Here is a 13172-nt window from a genome sequence, read left to right on the forward strand (position 1 = left end):
AGGAGTGCCACATACTGCTAACAGGACGCTGTAATATTTGAGGTGTGTTAGCTCTTGAAACAAATCAGTGAATTGAAACATAAGCCACAAATGCCTACCTTACATCCATATGGAATGAAACCTAGCTTTTACAAAGTACAGAAATTAATGTTTACTATTAAGCATTATGATTTTATACCTGTCACCCTATATGTGCTTGTCAAAAGGTTTTTGATTCTGTAGACACTAAGTAGTTTCCCTCTGAGACCAATTCCTGGCATAATTCCTGTACTGTCTTATTTACTAAGCATGTCCACGCCTGTTTATCTTTACTGGCCACTTTTGTGATGAGTGTGCAGTTGTGATACAGCAGCTCCCAGGGCATGAGTAATACACTTCTATGGGATTATGTTTTAACTTTATTAAACCTACTTCTGAGATGTAGGCTTGGTAACCATGATGTGAAATGGAAAGGGGACAGATGGGGAAACACAGATGCCTGCACAGAAGAAAGATGACAGTGGTTCTCATTCTTGATTTTTCCCTTTTAGCAATCTTACTTGAATGGTACCTATAGTACTCTAGTCACAGTATCTTCAGCTCCTGTTTTGTTTCAACCTTAATCTCTGCTAAAATGAATGTTAAAGGAAGCTTTAAGTTGTAAGGTAGTGCTTTTACAACAATTTCATGTCACTATCTTCGTAGCCCCTAACACAAGCAATCTTAATTTCTAAAGCTTTTTGCTCTCTCATCCTAAGATTAAGAGGGATTTAACTAAGATTTTCTTCACAGATCTTTTCACTCATTGACTAGAAATTAAACATAAGTGGCAGTTCAACCTATATTTAACTGCTCAGGGACTGAACTTTAAAACACAGTTCTGTTGGTGTAGATGCAGGACTGCAATGAAGAATCAGACTTAGGAATGCACAAAAGATAAAAAGATGCAGGTTTTAAGCAGGAGTAGCAGATCTGCAGACTAAAGTTGTCCTGGACAGGTCAAGCAAGAATAAATACATTCAGAAAAGTGTACTAAGAGCAACAAGGGTTTGTTTTTGCAAGCTTTACTTCCAAATAATTACACCTGGTACAGATTGAGCAGATACTTTTAAGATAAAGTGCTTTCTGGTAATGTACTCTTCAAGAAATGCTTTTCCATTGAAACAAAAAAGTTTCTGTACAGAAAGCAGTTGTTTAATCAATAACATGGCCTGTCCTGCAGCATCAGACTTCCTCTCAGACCATGTGCACATGTGTGCCTGTTAGCAGTCAATTACAGATGGAAGCAATTGCTACTGCACTAGCAATTTTGCTACTGCAAGGACAGTGGTTTCTCTGAGAGCCAATAACCATTTCTCATACAAGTATTCTACCACTTAAACTGCAGCTGAAAGCCTCAAAAACACCTCTAGTTTTGTCTGCCTGACAACAAAAAAACTGTCCAACAAATACAGAATTTGCTCTGGTTCATAATTATGAAATGAATTCAGTAATATAAAAGACATTATCTCTTAAAGGTACAAGTCCATATCCTAAAATAGCAATTTTAATAATGATCAAATTCAGCTCAAACACTACCTATAGTTATATACCTGTATTAGGGCTGAAAGCTGTCAAATCTACTGTAAGTCAAGAGCTTCCTGAGTTCTCTACGTATTGCCATTCCTTAATATCACAGTGCAGATATTACAGGTAAACACATTCATAGCTCAGGTTAACAAACAAGAAGTTTGGAACTTCTAAGGCTGTACACAAGTTTTCCTAAAAAACTGTCACAATGTGGATCCTTTCAAGTGCTATTAAAGCTGACTGAATAAAGCATTTCTTTTTTTGAAAAACAGTTATATTTCAGTTACTCAGATTTTTCACCTTATTGATCAGAAACATGCCAGAATGGACTTAAGGCAAGGACACACATTAATTTAAAAAATGATCGGTATTTTGCATTAAACCACTGGAAAAGTTAGTGCAGCATTAGAATAGTATATGGGAGAAAATGGACATTAAATACGTAGGAAATTTAATTCCTACTTACAAACTTACACAAATTACAGCAACATTAGGCAATTAGAAGACCTGGATGTAATTTATATTAACTTATAATAACCAGATTAGAGATGAAGTACCACTCACAGCAAAAGGAATGTAGTGAGACCGAAGTTTAATATCTAGCATTGTTAAGAAACTGACATCTAATGAAACAAAAGTGGAATGCCGATTTCATAAAAATATACACATATAAAAGTATCTTTGTGCCTGAATTCCAGAACAGCTTCTCCAAAGTAGTGCTTCTAGAACTTTCAAGTTTTAATTATATTCAAAGTATTTATCATTTGAATAAAGTTGGCAAATTATATTCTTATTTTTTCCTTGATGTCTTCCTAAACAGAAAGCATCACTAATTCAATAACGGGTCACTCATGAATGGAGATTTTTCTTTTTCTCCCCCATGAAAGCAGCAAAATATTACAATTTTAATATTAGAGTGAAATCCATTTGTTATTCTATCTACTACACCTTCCCCATTCCTTTACAGAGCAAGCTAGTCAACAGTAATTTGGCAAAAAGAAATTTAAGTCAACAACAAGATGAGCTGGGCTTCGGTTTCCGATGAAGGTTTACCGTATCTGTTTGAATAAAGTGATCTGATCTATCTTCAGAGGCTAGAACCCTTCTAACAGCTTCTTCAAAGGCTGCTGCAACATTAGTGGCATCTTTTGCACTGGTTTCAAAATAGGGATGGTTGCCATTATTCCTGCACCAGTCTTGGGCTTCCTCTGTAGATACTTGCCTTTCATCGATATCAACTTTGTTACCCAGTATCACAAATGGAAAACTTTCAGGCTCCTTCACATCTGCATAATAAATGAATTCTTTCTTCCAGTTGCTTAAGTTTTGGAAGCTTTGAGAGTCATCCACGCTGAAGGTTAGCAGGCAACAGTCAGAACCTCTATAGAAAGGAGTCCGCAAGCTCCTGAAGCGTTCCTGACCTGCTGTGTCCCATATCTGCATGGTAACAAAGTGTCCATCCACCTCCAACTCTTTGTTTAGGAATTCCACACCTATGGTATGAAACAGCTGCGCATCGAACTTGTTGGTGACGTATCTGTTCATGAGGGAACTCTTCCCAACTCCACCATCTCCCAGCAGTATTACTTTAAGGAGTGATGATTTTGTTGCCATTGTGTTACAGGAAAAGATCCTCCTGTTTTCCTAGACCTGTAAAGATTAAGGAAATCATTAAAAAGGAAAATAGTTGTGAGCACCAAATTTTGCACACATAAATATCTAGAATGTGTTTTAAATTCCACCAACATCAAGTCTCATGAACAAAAACAGGACTCTACTAAACAGGTGAACTGCAGTTACACACCAGTAAGAGTACCCTTCAATAATATAAAATGAAAGAGGTGTCTCTTCCACAGATTGCAGTCTGCATCTAAGCAGTATGCTGCATAAATTACTGGTCTGTCACTTAGAACTATTTTAAACCCCCAAATCCTTCAAACCACTCCCCCTTTGTACTGAAGGGCTATCACATCACATTCAACAAGTGCTATAATTAATTTATGTTCACTGGAAAAGGTTCATGGAAAAAAGCAGAGTGAGAGAATTTTATAGAGCATGTGCCTTGAACTAGTCACTTCAGTGCTGTATTTTATTACCAAAGTTACTTTTTAAACCAAAGCATAGGAACACCGTTATCTATGGAACTAATGCAAATGCTGTCATTTTATTTAGATGAGCATACAATAGTTTATAGTTTACTCCTTGCAGAACAGCATGGATTAATGGAATACTATTAAAACTTCCACAAAAGAAAATCTTCAATGATACTCAAAATGCCACATACCAAGCCCAAGTCTACAATGACAGTTCAGTAAGGAGGTGTCAACTTCCCATAGTAAAACTGTCAAAAATTCTGGAAGTGCCAGTGAATAGTCTGCCTGCCAGCACGGGGATGGCAAATTAGTGACAACAAAGAAAGCTTTTTAACTGTTACACTTAAAAAGAAATTTAAAAAAAAATCCTTTAGCACTAAAGTAGTTTGCCTATTAGTGCTTTGTACCCAACCTTTGCCCTCACAACTGTAGTGTCATCTAATACTGTAAAATGGTGTTTTAATTGCTTGGGGGTAAAGTTTCATTTTATCAAGCCCAAACTGAAGTTTCTGTATGAGAACTGCATTCCTAAACCTACCTGATAGTCTGAGCTTCAGCCCTACCAGACTTCTCTGAAAATAGCATCTATTTAAAATGGAAATGGGTCATAAGTTGCCTAGTCCCTCTCTTTCTTTGAAGGAAGGAATGTGGTCTTGCTAGTTGTAATTAGCATTACTGGCATATACATCACCCACAGTGTGGCTGTAGAATTAGAACCTGATACAAGCTGGTGTGAGAGTCATATGACTGTGCTGCCTTACAATCAAGGCCTACAGTAGGAGCAAGAAATTTCAGGCATTTTTTTTATCAGTGACTTTCCATCTTTGAATATTTACTTGCTAGATACAAGCTACAGTAAGACAAAAGGGGTAGTTTGAAGCCTCAACATACAAAAAAAAGTCAAAATACAAGGAATGGACTGCTTCCATTAAAATTTTTTTCAGAGCAAGTAATTTAATTCATTCATACTGCATAACTAACAACGTTTATAAAATCTTAATTCTGTACAGGTTTGTATGATAATAACGCTTCTTAGAAGCTACAATAGGATAGTTCACTTACCCTTCAGAGAGCTACAGGATAATGGCTATGGCTCAGGTTATGAACATATACATTTTAGTGCATGCAAAAAGCCTCATTAGAGTCACTGGACTACTTGTGTAAGAGCTGCAGTTAAGAGATGCTTAACTCTTAACTCTGAAAATAATCGAGTGTATTTATTTATGTCTCCAGTTTCTATATCAATAGACAGGAGCTGCTTCATAATAAATAATGCTTTCATGGGCACAGAGGGTACTGAATGTTCTCCTGTTCTTCCCTACCAGTGCAGGGAACAAGTTATAATTTACTTTTCCAGTCCTGCAGAAATCGGAAGTTCGGCGGATGACACAACGTGCACAAATAACTGGCTTAGGTAGTTCTGACTGGTACTAAGCACTCGTTCTTTAGCATCTGCATTTCTATCAACGGCAGCTATTACCATGAAATTGTCCACAAAGCCACATTTTAAACAAAATACACATAAGCAAGGTGTTAACAGTATCTACTACTTTGTGCATCTAGAACCTGCAAAGTTAATTTGCACAATTTCAGTTATGTGGGCCATTCCAGTGAGGTCTAAGAGACTGATGACCATAACAGTAGTTTTACTGGGCAGACAATTACAGACTAACCACAAACTATTAAAAGAGGACCAAACTGGTCCTTTCACACAAAAGCTACAGAAATAGTCTTCAGTGATGTTGTAAGCAATGTTGCATTTCAGGACATTCAGTTTCCACAGCTGCCATGCTAGGCTGGAATTAAGTTTCTGTAAAGTTTTTAATCCAAAATAATGGAACATACATTGAATAATTTAAATAGATGCTGACAAGCTGTATCTGAAGCACCAAAGAAGCATGTTTGAAAGCATTAATAAGTATTTTTGTTTGAAAGCAGCCAAGACTTGATACATTTATAGTTTTATTATTGTATAAGGGACTCATCTGCAGCCACAACTGATAATGTGATTTAGAATATCTGCTGAATCAGTTGTGTTTTTCAAAACAGTAAACTGCTGCATTTATTTTCTAGTTGCGCATTTTAAATAAGATTTTTAAAGAACTCAATTTTTTAAATTGTTTTTTCTAAAGTTATGAAGCCTTAACACTCCAACAAATAATGCAATGATAAAATACTCAAAACACTATAAGAATTAATATTATTTCTCCTATTATACAATTTATCTGTATAATGTGCATTTTGACAGCGGTTTTGGAAGGAGTGGTTAACATACAATATGATGTTTCTGAAAATTTTCTATGTCAATTTTTCAGTTTAAATCATCATTCATCATCTGAAAACAAAACAAAAGCTTAATTCCTAATGTGCATCTGATTGTTTTATCCAGCATCAGGAATCACAAGGCAGTACAGAATTACATGTAACTGTTTGCTATAGTTATTTCTTAGTGAGCTACACAATTAGTTAATGTAAAAGTAATCTCAACCTAGTAGACAAAGGCCCTGTAACAAGAATAATTTTCCTCATGTTTTTCAGTCATTTCAATATTCAAAAAAAAGTCAGAGCAAATAAAAAGCAGCCTCACTCTGGTTCATTTTGATAACCATTTCTGAATTGCTTCCCCTAACTTAAAAGAATTACAGTGCTTAAATCACTAACTTCAATATTTCTGTTTAAAGCAGGGAACATTTTCTACTAAACGTAATTTATGATATGATCATATACCATAACACAAAACAGTAAATTAATTGTTGCCTTTCAGGATGTCCCTTTTAAACAGTAAAATGAATTGCAAGTCAAATATTTCCACTATCAGTCCAAATATTTGGTGTCACAACAAAAGACAAACAGCTAAGCAATCTCAGAAAAATCAGTTTGTATTACAAAATCCAGTCCTGCAAAGGTTAATGAAATACCACTGCCTTGTCCAGTCTATCCATCTAGATTGTGTTACTTCCATATGTCAGCATAATATGTCTTTATTTTGAGTACAAATATCTCTCTTACAGGTACTGAGGCAGCACTCACAGAAAAGCAAGATTCCTGGTCTAGAAAACAATAGTAGCAACATGTGAACCCAAGTCTAAGCATTTGTCCTTTTTTACTATAAAAATAATTTGATTTATTAAGGAGGACCCACTCTCACCAGTGTACTGAGGGCTGAAGACAAATGCTGAACCCAAGTTCTATGGAAAAGCAGTGCTGGCCAACACAGTAACTGCACTGCCTCTGTAATGTCAGCAAGCTGCAAACCCCATGTAAACTATTAAGCAAACCAAGGCAATTGGACCTATTTAGTTTATTTTTCCCATGCTGATACCAGCCACTGCAGCACACCATTAAAAATCAAAAAAAAACCCCACACATAGCAACTGAAATCTCACCTCCACTCCCTGTTTTTAATAGGGCACCAAACCCTGGATCTATTGTAACACCACCACTGAACTGCCTCAGCATTTTTGAAGAAACAGATGTAAGGGACACTTCTAATTTCCAGACAATTGCTTCTCCACTTGTATTTACTTTCTAATTTGGAAATAGGCAAGAAAATTTGTTTCAGTTATCACTGTCATTCAGTGGTCACTTGATGAATCACCTACTATACAAAACCAAGACTAAACCTAAAGGTTTTCTTGAGGATGTGTGGTACACTGTCCTTTAACTAACGCTGTTAAATGTAAAACAGACTCAAGTTTGTTCCCATCATGTAAGTAATCATGTTTACTTCCAACCTAATGTGCCATCAGCCAAAAAGGGCCATCTTTGACTTAAGAAAAAGACACTAAAGTTACGGACAAGCAGAATTAGCAGTTCTATGAGCATAACACTGACCATGTTTCACAACTTCCTATCCTCAAATTTACACATCCATTTCAGTTTTGAAGCTTATTCACAATTTTATTTACTAAGCCACCATATTTTGTTTAGCCACTGGTATCAGATTAGAAGCTTAAAAAGGCACACCACTGCAAGCATTTTGACTGAAAAAACACTTGCCTTTCAATAGAAGTGTAAACTCCCTCCCTCATTAGTAGTTGGGTTTTTTCACAGAAACAAAGCAGTTGACAATAATTGCCAGGCTAGCATAGAAAACATAGTTTGTTAGTTAAAGCAGCCCATCAAAGAACGACATTAATTGCTTCTCTGTGAAAGGTCTGAAAAGAAGTCCCAAGAACTACAAGAGTAGCAGCAGAAAGGACAGAATCCAAAACTACATAGTTTTCAACACTTACTGTTTGTGGAGGATTTACATTTCTCAGCCCTCAATCACTACAGTGGTAAAACTTGTTGCCTATAGCAGATCTGCAAGTTTCCAAAAATCTGAAAAGAAAGGACAGAATCATGTTTTCTCACTTTTCTCCCCTTAGTCAATCCTTGTTCTTTGATTTGGGAGGTAGTGGTTTATACCCTGGTCAATTAAGTGGCAGAAGAATACTTTTTTAGTGCATAAGAGGCCACAAACATGTTTGACCTTGAAATTTCGACTTTCTCAATTCAAAGGAAAACAACCAGATATGAAGCCAGGAGGCCACAGGCTTTGTACTTTTGAATGCGCTACAAGCAGAGCCATTAGTCAGCCTCCAACCTGACCCTCCCCTCCACAGGGCACTGACGTAAGAGCTGTGGATCAGGAACTCCCCTTTGCTGACAGGCACTTGTCAGCTGCCTCAGAGCCAGCCCTGCCAAAGTCCTCATCTCCTCACCAGTCTTCCTTCCTGTGTCTCTGATTTCACCACTGCACTATGAAGATAACCTGTCAGCAAATTATTAAACATCTATCCAAAAGAAAACACAGACTATCTGAAATTGCCTCTTGTTCTAAGCAGCCTTGATCTAACACCAGAAAATCACTAGAACTTACTTGTAATTTTTTTATATGAACCCAACCCAAAATGAACTGTCATTCAGCTGTTGCCACTCATTTAGATACAAAAAAAGTTTTATTTGGGGGTTTCTTTGTAAGGTTTTTGACTCCTTTGAAGCTGAGGATTCTAGTTCAAACAGTTGCCTGGCATGACCCGGGACTATGAAAGACCCAGTGGCCAAATGAAGGAATCCTGAAGTTCACATAACCCTTGGATCATTAAATCATTTCAGCACCTACTGCCAGAATCTCTTCATTTATTCTAACTTCTAGCTAGACACAAAGTCAATTAGCAAAATCTCTCCCAGTTTAATCTTGCATAAGCCTAACCTTCACCTCCAACCTCATTCCCCAAATTCAAGTAAAACGAGCAAACTTATTTATTCCAATTTAATCAGAGCTGACATTTCTCAGCAGTTCACAGTTAAATATGTTCCATCTTAAATATTCTATCACTTTCAGCCAACTTCAAAACACCCTTCAGTGCTGCTGCTCCTGGTCCAACACTGCTAACAATGCCTGAGCTATTTGACATTCTCCTTGCAACCTACTTCTCTATTACTGCTTCCACTCTTTCAATAACTTATCCAGCAATTATTTCTACCCAAATGTGCTCATCCTTCTCCCTTGCATTAGTTTCCCTTTTCCTTCAGGGAATCTTAGTAATAGCAGCCTCTGTTGGTTCAAGGCTACCTTGTACATTCATATTCTTCCCAGTGTAACTCTTGTGACAAAAGCCCATCCCTAAGGCATTAAGTGGGTTACACTGTACCAGGCCAACACACTTGTCTGCTCAGAAGGAAAACAAAAACAAAACACAGGGGAGAACGAACACTATTAAAAAAGAAAATAAACAACAAACGCTAAGGACTTCTTACAAGCCTTTTGCTGGGAAGTTTTTATCCATTGTGAAACATCTATGTAAAATTCCAAACCTAAGGAGCTGGAAGATCTGTTTCCCATAATTTATTGCCAAGTTGACACAAAATAAAACAAAGCTTGAAATCTAAATATCTTATTTGACCCTCAGTAATTCTTTTCTTACACATATTTTCAATTTAAGGAAACTGATGGTGTTTGAACACTCAAAAGTAAAACAAGGAAACAAGAACTGCTAGAGCAGGTGTTTAGGTTTGTTGGGGGGTTTTTTTGTTTGTTTTATTTTGGCTTTTGTTTAATACCCACTGTCTCTTTTTAACTTTATGGAAAAGGCTTTACTAAGATTAAGACAGCAAAGACAGCTCCGTACAACCTGAATGGAGACAGAGAAAAGTAACTGTTCATTATAAATTTGATGCTGGTATGAAACACAGAGCTGTGTCATCCTTTGATTAGGTTTCTCTGAAAATAAAAGTGCTAAGAAAAAAATGTTTTGGATTTATTTTGGGTATGTGTGCTCTCCCTCCAGTCTGCCATTACAGCTTGTTACCTTCAAAGCTATTAAAAGTAATGGAAAAACACTTTGAATAAACAAACAAAAAAAAATCCCCGAAAAAAACCCAGTCACACGTAGCCATCCTTGCTCTAAAAAAAGCTAGCACTGACAACTTCAGTGTTGCACAACATGTTGAAAGTAAAGACAAATAAAACCCACATGCTTATTTAGTGTAGCTGTAAATTATTATGGACAAGAAGGAAAACAACATGTAGGACAGGAGGCTGCATGAGGGCTATCTGCAGACAAGCATTTCAATTCCTCAACAAAACTTAGCCAAGACGTTCCCTACTTATCTTCCCACTTAACTTTTATTAACTTCCCACCCAAGTTAATAAAAATTAAACGCTCTCCATGAATCTAGTTATACGTAACCTTGCTATGAAGGCACTAATGGAATTTTTTAAAACTATTTCTCTTGCACTATCCTATTAGCCACTAAATTGTTTTGAACAAGTTCCCTGTAACACGGATTTACTTACACCGAGAGCAGCCCAATAACCACGCAGACGTGGGCGATTCCCAGCCCTGGCCCATCCCTATCCCTGCCCACACCTGATCCCGCAGAGCCACCTGCCGCCACCGGCAACTCCCTCAGCTATCCCTGCCCACACCTGAGCCTGCAGAGGCACCTGCCCACACCGGAACTGCCCCGGCCACCCCTGCCCACACCGGGAATTGCCCCGGCCACCCCTGCCCACACCTGAGCCCGCAGAGCCATCTGCCGCCACCGGGAACTCCCTCAGCCGCCCCTGCCCACACCTGAGCCCGCAGAGGCACCTGCCGCCACCGGGAATCCCGTGGCCCTGCAGACCGGCTGAGCCGCGCCACTGCTTCAAAGAAGGAGAAGTGAAACCCAAGGGCGCGCTGGGCAGGCGGCCGCTCTCCACACAGAGTCCACTGGGTTGGAAAAGACCTCTGAGATCACCGAGACCAACCTATGGCCGAACACTCCCTGCGGAGCAGCCCGCGGACTGAGTGCCACGTCCAGCCTTTCCTCAAACACCTCCAGGGACGGTGACTCCATCACCTCCCTGGGCTGCCCGCTCCAAGCCCACAGCAGCGAGGAAAAGGAGATAAAAGGAGCTTCAATACTTCTTCTGTTCCCAGTCCGAACCGTGTTGAGCACACAGGTACGAAGCCGAGTTTCAGCCTGACAGACCAGCGATGTCTCTCAGACGGGAGGAAGCGCTCCGGGGTCGGTGACCGGCCACAGGCCAGCTGGAGCCGCTTCCCAAAGGAGCCGCCGCCTGCCCCGGAGTCACGGGATGCCGGATCACGCCACATTCCCCGCCACCCGCACCGACTCTGGGGAGCGTCCGGGGCCCCCTCCCACCGCGGGCCCGGCCGAGGCTGCCCTCCCGCTCCCGCCAGGGAACACCGGGGAGCGCGCCTGGGATCCCGGACAGCGGCGGGGAACGCGCCAACAAGGGAAAGGAAAATAACGCAACCTGACTCGGCTCCAGGCCGCGAGAAGGGAACTGCCGCCGTTCCCGGGCGCGCTGGGGAGGCCGATCCCTGCCCGCAGGAAGGGAATTGCCGCCGCTGTTCCCACCGGTCCAGGTCCCGGGCTGCGCCACCGCCACCGGGCGCTGCGGAAGGAACGAACATGGCGGACAGGCCGGGGGCGGGACCGACACCACGTGAGCCAGGGCCCGCCCACCAGGCACGCCCACCGGGCAGGGCCCCGCCCCGACGGGACCGGGGGAGTCGCTCCGGCCGGAGCTGTGGGATGGTGCGGGAATGGGGATAGCGGGAACAGCGGGAACAACGGGACAGCCGGCAGCGGGAAAGACTGTGCCCACAGCCAAACCAGGGCCGGAAAGGCTCATTGAAGCCATCTCCCATCGATCACTACCGTGCGCCGTCTGAGAGCGTTCCCCTGGAAATGATAACTTTTACTTGCTCTAGAATGCCCTGCACTATTGAGCCCGAAAATGCCTTTATGAAGCATTTTCCGGTCAGATTTATTTATTAAAGGCAGTAGTCTCACTGTGCTCCACACTAAGGGCCCCAGAGGTGCAAACTCACAGTTGTAAGGCAGCTGCACTTTACAAGTAGAAACATTTAAGGTATCAATGAAGGAATTCATCAAAATACAAAGCACGCTATTTCAAAAAAGTAGCCAGACACTTTTTTTCCTGTAATAATTCAGAATAACAGCAACTTGACTGTCAAAACAAGATGAGAGGGAGAAAAGCTAAAGGAGACAGTGATAAGAGTCTTTTCTGTGCTCTTTCAATCTCCTCACGAGGGCAAAGTATAATTAATACGAAAAAAAATCAAAAAAATTAAAGAGGTTCCCACACCATCAGGAGGAATAGGTGATGACAGGCATAAGTGCACCCATTTGCTCAAGCAGTCATCACATGCTTCTGATCATAAGGCAAAAGCAACCAGACTGGAATTGCCACTTCTAGAGTTGTCTTGTTTTGGATCAGACAGCAACATGGCCCAAGGAATGGAAAACAAGATCTCAGGAACATCAAAAGGAGATGTCTCCTACTGACAGAACAGGATTATTAAAAGGCAGGCCATGCTAGAGGCAAGTCTTATGATACCAGACCCACTTTTATCTAACAAAGCTGGACTTCAAAAATTTTAAGTGCTTTTTTCCCTGCAATCTGCTTTCATCCAATTCTAGAGTAAAAGACAAGCAAGTGCTAAAGGAGTAGGAAAGTGGACTTTAAATTATGGTAATTCTAAGGTATATAAGCTCTGATCGGTTACAAATCATTATTTTATGATTTATACAGAAGAAAAAGCTGCATTTAGAAATGGAGAAAATAATTACTCTATTTTTTTATGGTTTGGGGAGAAGCTACCATGTTTTTGTTTTGAAACAATAGTGGATTTTGTTTTTAAACGCTTTGGATACATACAAATTTAGAATTGCAGGATAGTTTGGTTTGGAAGTGACCTTTAAATGTCATCTAGTCCAATCACCCTGCAATGAGCAGGGACATCTTCAGCTAGATCAGATTGCTCAAAGCCCTGCCACCATCAGTTTGGGTAACCTGTTACAAGATTTCATCACCCTTGCTGTAAAAAAATTAATTCCTAGCCTGAATATAGTCTGTCTGTCCAGTCTGGATCTATGCTCTTTTCTCATCCTACTGGAACAGGCCCTGCTAAAAAGTCTGTCCTCATCTTTCCTGGAAGGCTTCAATGAGGTCTTCACAGTCTTCTCTTCTCCAGGCTGAACCCCCCTAGCTGTCTCCTCCTTTCC

The 13172-nt window shown here is 40.3% G+C and overlaps 1 protein-coding gene across 2 annotated transcripts; it reads right to left on the reverse strand.

The window, feature by feature from the left end:
• Window positions 1-2123: 2123 nt before the first annotated feature.
• Window positions 2124-11585, reverse strand: RAB9A (RAB9A, member RAS oncogene family). Of its 2 annotated transcripts, XM_064708347.1 has the most exons (3): window positions 11395-11585; window positions 7877-7964; window positions 2124-3198 (listed from the first exon to the last, which is right to left on the reverse strand). In XM_064708347.1, the coding sequence occupies exon 3, from the start codon at window positions 3160-3162 to the stop codon at window positions 2557-2559; it is 606 nt and encodes a 201-aa protein (XP_064564417.1). In that variant the 5' UTR covers window positions 3163-3198; window positions 7877-7964; window positions 11395-11585; the 3' UTR covers window positions 2124-2556. The 2 variants fall into 2 exon arrangements, with proteins under 2 accessions (XP_064564417.1, XP_064564427.1); XM_064708357.1 differs by lacking the exon at window positions 7877-7964.
• Between the last annotated feature and the right edge of the window lie 1587 nt (window positions 11586-13172).

The sequence above is a fragment of the Zonotrichia leucophrys genome, chromosome 1 (assembly GCF_028769735.1).
Source record: "Zonotrichia leucophrys gambelii isolate GWCS_2022_RI chromosome 1, RI_Zleu_2.0, whole genome shotgun sequence".
In the NCBI taxonomy this organism is placed as follows: domain Eukaryota; kingdom Metazoa; phylum Chordata; class Aves; order Passeriformes; family Passerellidae; genus Zonotrichia; species Zonotrichia leucophrys.

Excerpts from the sequence above, each read along its gene's own strand:
- RAB9A (XM_064708357.1), bottom strand. The coding sequence starts at position 3,162 with ATGGCAACAAAATCATCACTCCTTAAAGTAATACTGCTGGGAGATGGT.